Raw genomic sequence first — 8761 nt, 5'->3', positions numbered from 1 at the left:
CAGTCCCAGGCTTGGATCGATCTGCTGCCATGCGAATGCTAGGCGAACACGTCACCACTGTACTAGCCAGTAGACTATTATTATTATTATTATTGTTATTATTATTATTATTATTATTATTATTATTATTATTATTATTATTATTATTATTATTATTATTAGCCGAGCTACAACCCTAATTGGAAAAGCAAGATGCTATAAGCCCAAGGGCTCCAGCAGGCACCGTTAACTTCATACTTTCCTATATTTGTATTCCATAATTGTATTCCCTTTAGCTTATCATCGTTCGTTATATTCCTCTAGTGTGAAACTAATTATAAACAGAACGCTTTTTGAAACTTGTCTGGGCTTCCAGTCTATAGCAAGATGAAAAAAATCCATTAAATAAAACTTCAGGTTTTATTCCCATTCACACAGAAAAAGGGGGAATTGGGTCAAACTGACCATAGAGTGTATGAGATACATATTGCAAGCTTTCACTTCCTGGACCAGAGGCTCCCAGTGCCTTCGTTTCTCTCCCCCCTTCACACCGACCTTCTGTGAGCGACGTATGTCTTCAAATATTCATCTCGTTCTCTTATGAAGTATTTCTTCGTCATCGATTTCCTTCGATGGTTCCTCAGAGAGAGAGAGAGAGAGAGAGAGAGAGAGAGAGAGAGCTTGGTTTTCGGGGTTTTTTTAGACGAGAGAGAGAGAGAGAGAGAGAGAGAGAGAGAGAGGGGGGGGGGGGCGCTTAGTCTTTGGATTTTATCAGACGAGAGAGAGAGAGAGAGAGAGAGAGAGAGAGAGAGAGAGGGTTTAGTCTTTGGATTTTATCAGGAGAGAGAGAGAGAGAGAGAGAGAGAGAGAGAGAGCTTAGTCTTTAGATTTTATCAGACGAGAGAGAGAGAGAGAGAGAGAGAGAGAGAGAGCAAGCTTAACCCAGCTCAGTGCGGCATTTGAGGACTGAGCTATGCAATCATGAACGTCCAGTGGTTCGACTCTTTCATTTAAACCTCCAGTTGGGTTCTATAAATGGGACTTTTCTTCTTGTGGTGAAGCTTCCCAATAAGAGAAGATTAGTACTTGGCTCTTGTTTGTATTTGGATCGAATGAAACGTTCCATAAAGAATCTTTCTCTCTCAGTATATACTTTTGTTTTATATATATCTTTCTTGAAAAATATCGTTTATTGATGATAGTGAAGAAAATTCATTGATGAAACTTAAATGGGTTTAAGCCCACGTGTGGCCTATTTTAATAACAGATTTAAATTTTTGTTCAAAGGAATTTAATTGATCGATCCATATGTTCGGTTTGATATCTATCTTGATTCACATATATATACGGGAAATATTATAACCAAATGTTTTTATAAACATATACACGTTTTCGAAAAGTCTGTAACCAGACTTAGATAAAAATTGAAATAGCTAATTGCTTTTTATAAGCAGAATTTACTACTGAATCGCATCGTAGTTCCAAGATAAAATGTGAATGGACTGAAGATTTAAAAGAATAATAATTGGTAAAGAAAGAGGTTGATTTAGGTCATCATAAAAATAGCTATAATGGATAAGAGATCACACAAAAAAAGGGGTAAGAAATGTATCGTGAACAAACTACAGACTACCTTTTCCTATAATGTTATAATCGCATGACAGAAATTGACAGATGACCAATTTGGACATGAATGCAATAAAAAGCAAGAGAGGTTATGGAAGAGGTAGAACAACAATGTACATTGGTAAATACCAGAAAAGGATAGATGACAGAGAACATAGAGAGAAGGTACATATAGGTAGGTAGTAGGTTGGCCAGGGCACCAGCCGCCCGTTGAGATACTACCGCCAGAGAGTTATGGGATCCTTTGACTGGCCAGACAGTACTACATTGGATCCTTCTTTCTGGTTACGGTTCACTTTCCCTTTGCCTACACCGAATAGTCTGACCTATTCTTTACAGATTCTCCTCTGTCCTCATACACCTGACAACACTGTGATTATCAAAATAGTCTTCTTCACCAAGGGGTTAACTACTGCACTGTAATTGTCCAGTGGCCACTTTCTCTTGGTAAGGGTAGAAGAGACTCTTTAGCTATGGTAAGCAGCTCTTCTAGGAGAAGGACATTCCAAAATCAAACCATTGTTCTCTAGTCTTGGGTAGTGCCATATCCTCTGTACCATGGTCTTCCACTGTCTTAGGTTAGAGATCTCTTGCTTGAGGGTACACACGGGCACACTATTCTATCTTATTTCTCCTCCTCTTGTTTTGTTAGAGTTTTTATAGTTTATTTAAGAAATATTTATTTCAATGTTGTTACTGTTCGTAAGATATTTTATTCTTCCTTGTTCCCTTTCCTCACTGGGCTATTTTCCCTGTTGGAGCCCCTGGGCTTGTAGCATTCTGCTTTTCCAACTAGGGTTGTAGCCTAGCAAGTAATAATAATAATAATAATTAAGATTGCTCGGAGTTTTTCTCCCAGCGGGGGTCTTAGACCAGCAGTCATAGACCCCCAAAGAAGGTCTATTTTTTTACTACGTTTATGTTTCGAAATTGCCCGGTATTTTAAAATAAATATATTTGAATTCTGAACATTTTCTTTTGAATATTTTTTATTCCTTTCGAAAAAAACCTGATCCCAGTCACTTCCTGGTCATGTTATCATTAATTTTATGGATTTGATAAACGCGGTTATTAGTTTTATGATACTTCCGTAATTGTAAGAATGGTATGAGAATTAAACACGAACATTTTTTGTCATGAAATGTTATTGTTTTTTTTTTTTTAATTTCTATCATATAAAAGTATCATCAGTTCACGCTTAAGTAAAATGTAAATCATTAATAATTTTGAACCGGTTATTTTCCGTGGGTAACCATTGCTCATTACGTACAAATTTACACACACTAAAAAAATAAATATATTTCTAAATATAAGTATAAGATATTACTAAATCTAACAATATTTATATTTCTAAATATAGATATAAATATATTCCTTCTTTCTATAAATATATTCCTGTCTATAATCATAGATAAAGGCAAATTTTTTTTTTTTTTTTTTTTTTTTTTTTTTTTTTTTTCAGGAACTGCCTCGATCTACAAGCCCAGGGCGAAGGAGAAAATGGCATCTACGTCATCTACCCTTACGAGTGCTGTTCTAATCGCTCCGTGGCGGTTTACTGCGACTTCGAAACAGACGGCGGAGGCTGGACAGTCCTCCAGCGGAGAGGACTGTATGCCACCCAGGAAGACTTCTACCGAGGTTGGCAGGCTTACGTCGACGGCTTCGGGGATCTATCGCAGGAATTCTGGCTGGGTCTTAACAACATCCACGCCCTCGTGAACCAAAGCGCCTACGAGATACGGTTCGACCTGGAGGACTTCGAGGGGGAGAAGCGGTGGGCTAAATATACCCACTTTTACGTCGGAGGAGCCGACACTGATTACAGGATGGAGGTTGGAGGGTACACGGGCACCGCGGAGGATTCCTTTGCGAGGCATAACGGGATGCCCTTTTCCACGAAGGATCACGAATCTTTGAATAAGTGCGCCTCAACGTAAGTATTAAATAGTATTATAACTTGACTTATATTCCATTTCTTTTAGCGAGGCATATTTGCACGGACTTGCAGTGGTGCCCTTTAAGCTCGGAAAAGTTTCCTGATCGTTGATTGGTTGGACAAGATAATTCTAACCAATCAGCGATCAGGAAACTTTTCCGAGCTAAAAGGGCACCGCTGCGAGTCGGTGCAAATCTGCCTCGATAAAAGAAATGGACTATAGGCATTTTATTCTAACTTTGATTTATTTTGTACTACTATATATGTGGGTACGTTAAATATAATCATGGCAATCGATATCCTTTTGGCTTTTCTACTGATGCTATAGATTTATAACTTTTCAGTTTTCATAGATAGGCAGTCCCCTTTTAGGATCTTTTGCATTAAATTTTAATTCTCTCTCTCTCTCTCTCTCTCTCTCTCTCTCTCTCTCTCTCTAATAACATTTTAGGTGTCAGAAATATTTGCAGCAATATAGATAGTCCTCTTTTAGTATCATTTAATTACATTTTAATCTCTCTCTCTCTCTCTCTCTCTCTCTCTCTCTCTCTCTCATAACATTTCAGGTGTCAGGAATATTTGCAGCAATATAGATAGTCCTCTTTTAGTATCATTTGCATTAAATTTTAATTTTCTCTCTCTCTCTCTCTCTCTCTCTCTCTCTCTCTCTCTCTCTCTCTCATAACATTTCAGGTGTCAGAAATATTTGCAGCAATATAGATAGTCCTCATTTTAATATCATTTGCATTAAATTTTAATTCTCTCTCTCTCTCTCTCTCTCTCTCTCTCTCTCTCTCTCTCTCTCTCTCTCTTTCTCTATCTCTCTCTCTCTCTCTCTCTCTAAGAACATTTTAGGTGACAGAAATATCTTCAGCAATATTAAAGGGACTAAATATGCTTCAGTTTTAAATATTGCACTCTGTAAATTATTAGGGATTTGAATAGAATTTTCTATATATAAAAAAGGCAATGGATAAAACATAACGGGATCACTTAGAGATAGAATTTTGACATGAAAAACTTTATGTTTTGGAGATGAATCGAAAATGACTGTTAGCTCTTGAACCATATGGGGCAAATTTCAAAGATAGTAGTTTTTAGGTCCACCTTTCAAAATTGTATAATTATTGTATTAGCTTTTAGAGTAATTATTATTTCTAAATTTTTCACGCTTTGCTTTTTGTACAATTCAGAATTGAGGCGAATGTTTTTATTATTATTATTATTATTATTATTATTATTATTATTATTATTATTATTATTATTATTATCATTATTATTATTATTATTATTATTTTTATTATCATTATTATTATTATTATTATTTTTATTATCATTATTATTATTATTATTATTATTATTAATTAATATTAATTATTTTTTATTATTTATTATTTATTTATGATTTATTATTTATTTATTATTTATTATTATTATTATTTATTAGTATTTATTATTATTATTTATTATTTATTATTATTTATTATTATTTATTACTATTATTATTTATTATTATTACTATTTATTATTATTATTTTTATTAATATTATTATTTATTATTATTATTATTATTTGTTATTATTTATTAGTATTACTTATTATTTATTATTACTAGTTATTGTTATTATTTATTACTATTTATTATTATTACTAGCTAAGTTACAACCCTACTTGGAAAAGCAGGATGCTATAAGCTCGAGGCCTCCAGCAGGGAAAAATAGCCCGTAAACTCCAAGAGAAGCATTTAACAATAAATTTAAAGGATCTCAAGATCTGTAACATGAAATTTGATCTGTCATATATATTTTATAATGAGTGATAATTTTTTCATACATTCATTTGTCACTTGATTTGGTAATGATTTATGAAATAAAATATGGATTTTTTTTTTTTTACAACATCTGGCAACACGTCTTCCTTTTAAAGGTCTGATCCAAATAGTAAAGATATGCATTATAAATAGCCCTGTCATGTCAATCCGCCCAAAATTGCAGACCAGGAAATAATAAAAGAGTTGTGCCTCTTAAAACCCAGACATTTAAAAGCTTTAGTCACAGAACTGTCCAAAGTATTTCACGTTACCATATTCAAATATGCTATTCAAACGTTATATTGCTATTTTTTCGACACTTGCGAGAGCTCATTTTAATCATGGATTTTCACTAGGATCAGACTGACGTGTGAATTTTGTTGAAATATGAGACACATTCGAAGCAATCTTCAATATACGAATAAACAACCATTTAACGCATGTTCAAATGCATTTTATTTTATATTAAGAATTTCAAATCATTTGCAGTCATCATTCTTAGTAGTTCGTAGAAATTACCTGTAAGCCACAATAGTTTTAACAGTCAGTGCCATTTTATTCGTGCGATGCTTTTTTGTCAATATCTCAATCGGTAATCGTCGTAGTTTAAGTGACCGTTAAATCTTCGAACATTAATTCTTATGGTATTTTGGAACATTATTATTATTATTATTATTATTATTATTATTATTATTATTATTATTATTATTATTATTATTATTATTATTATAGTTTTAACTTGAAACTACACTTGCTCTAATAGTACCTGCCTTTCCTCACCTCACATTTATATCATGTGATTTGTAACCTGTACATACATACATACATACATACATATATACATGCATACATACAGTATATATATATACACACACATATATATATATATATATATATATATGTATATATATGTGTATGTGTGTTTATGTATATATATATATATATATATATATATCCTCAGACCTAGCTTGTCCATTGCAGGAAAAAGGTTTCAGTTATGACCTTCCACTCGCGTCTGTTTATCTGTCATTCTCATTATATGTCCTGCCCATGTCCATTTGTTTTTCTTACACTTTGTTAGAATATCCTCTACTTTAGTTTACTCTTCTATCCATGTTTTTTTTCTGTCTCTTAGTGTTATTCCCATCATTATTCTTTCCATTGCTCTTTGAGGTGTAACTAGCTTATGTTCTAAGGCTTTAGTAAGGTTCCAAGTTTCTGATGCATAGGTGGATGCTGGTAAAACCATATAATTAAATACTTTTCTTTTTAGAGAGAGCGGCATTTTACTTTTCATAATCTCATTGTGTTGACCAAAAAATTTCCATTCCATGACTATGCTTCATTTAATTTCGGTTTTGGGTCTTGGGAAAACATTTATTGTCAGTCCTAAGTATGCATATTAATTAGCAATCTCTAGAGGTTCGTCCATAACTGTTAATTGTTGTCTCTACATTTTCAAAGAGCATTATCTTAGTTTTACTCGTATTAATTTTGTTGGCTAAATAAGCCCAATAAAAGCTGAAATCTGTTGACCTTTTGTTAACTTAGAAGGCCCATTTAAAAGATAACATCTGTTGACATTTTGCTAATCTAGCAGGTCTATTAAAAGCTAACATCAATTGACCTATAGTTAATTTAGCAGGCCCAATAAAAGCTAACATATGTTGACATTTTGTTAGCTTAGCAGGCTCATTTAAAACCTAACATCTGTTGGCCTTTTGCTACAGGTCCATTAAAAGCTAAAATCCATTGAACTTTAGTTAGCTTTGCAAACCCAATAAAAGCTAACATGTTGACCTGTAGTTAACTTAGGAGGCCCAATAAAAGCTAACCTCTGTTGACATTCGGTTAATTTACCAGACCCAGTAAAGGCTAACGTCTATTCATTATGTCTGACTCAGGTACAAGGGAGCCTGGTGGTACGCCATCTGCCACGACTCAAACCTCAACGGACAATACTTACAGGGTCAGCACACGTCTTACGCCGACGGGGTCAACTGGCGGCATTGGAAGGGTTATTACTACTCTCTGAAGTTCACCGAGATAAAGATCAGACCAAGGTTGTAAGCCTGAGGTTGTAAGTCTGTGGAATATAAAGTAAACTTGAGGTTGTAAGCCTGTGGGGTGTAAAGTAAATTTGAGGTTGTAAGCCTGTTGGATGTAAAGTAAACTTGAGGTTGTAAGCCTGTGAAATGTAAGTTAAACCTGAAATTGTAAGCCTGTGAAATGTAAATTAAACCTGAAATTGTAAGCCTGTGAAATGTAAGTTAAACCTGAAATTGTAAGCCTGTGGAATGTAAAGTAAACCCGAAGTTGTAAGCCTGTGAAATGTAAATTAAACCTGAAATTGTAAGCCTGTGGAATGTAAAGTAAACCCAAAGTTTTAAGCCTGTGAAATGTAAATTAAACCTGAAATTGTAAGCCTGTGGAATGTAAAGTAAACCCGAAGTTGTAAGCGTGTGGAATGTAAAGTAAACCCAAAGTTTTAAGCCTGTGAAATGTAAGTTAAACCTGAAATTGTAAGCCTGTGAAATGTAAGTTTAACCTGAGGTTGTAAGCCTGTGAAATGTAAATTAAACCTGAAATTGTAAGTCTGTGAAATGTAAGTTAAACCTGAAATTGTAAGCCTGTGAAATGTAAGTTAAACCTGAGGTTGTAAGCCTGTGGAATGTTAAGTAAACTTGAGGTATTAAGCCTGTGGAATGTAAAGTAAACTTGAAATTGTAAATCTGTGGAATGTAAATTACAGGGAATAGTATAATCAGAGTTTCTGTGGAATGTAAATTACAGGGAATAGTATAATCAGAGTTTCTGTGGAATGTAAATTACAGGGAATAGTATAATCAGAGTTTCTGTGGAATGTAAATTACAGGGAATAGTATAATCAGAGTTTCTGTGGAATGTAAGATACCCGAAAGCCGTTATCTGAGTTTCTTTGGAATATAAATAAAAACTCTGGTAAAGAATATCTTGAAAAAGTCTTTAAGAGGTTAGCTGGTGGTTGCATTTCATTTTTAATAACTGCGTACTTGTATAATCTTTTTAATTCCCTATATCAACTTCAGATGTCATTTTGCTCAGTATATCAAATCAGATTCATAACAGAAACCATTGTAGAATCGTAGTGACATGCAAGTTATTAAGGGTCAAAGAATTCTAGTGATGATGAAACAATAAATTGAATAAACTAGACACTATTTGATCTAATGCATAATAAATAAAAAATCAAACTTCTACTAATAGTGCTATTTTAGCTACACCTAACAAATAATATATGTAATCATGCTTAGGAAGAATCAAATGCTCTTGAGGTTTGATTATTTTATTTTCGCTTCCAAAATGTATTTTCTTGTAGGCCTAGTGACACAGACGGGAAAATACATATTTTGACATCAACCACAGCA

At 33.6% G+C, this 8761-nt stretch overlaps 1 protein-coding gene across 1 annotated transcript in view; it reads left to right on the top strand.

Annotated features, from left to right (window-relative positions):
• The window catches only part of LOC137616241 (techylectin-5A-like), a 72862-nt gene extending 64723 nt beyond the window's left edge, over positions 1-8139 (top strand). The window contains exons 3-4 of the mRNA XM_068345858.1: positions 3068-3541; positions 7259-8139. Coding sequence (XP_068201959.1) covers positions 3068-3541; positions 7259-7424 — 640 coding nt within the window. The 3' untranslated portion in view covers positions 7425-8139. The remainder of the gene's footprint in view (positions 1-3067; positions 3542-7258) is intronic.
• The last annotated feature ends 622 nt before the right edge of the window (positions 8140-8761 follow it).

The sequence above is a fragment of the Palaemon carinicauda genome, chromosome 22 (assembly GCF_036898095.1).
Source record: "Palaemon carinicauda isolate YSFRI2023 chromosome 22, ASM3689809v2, whole genome shotgun sequence".
Lineage (NCBI taxonomy): Eukaryota > Metazoa > Arthropoda > Malacostraca > Decapoda > Palaemonidae > Palaemon > Palaemon carinicauda.
Note: the sequence above shows the minus strand (reverse complement) of the source record. Positions and strands in the feature narration are given on the sequence as shown.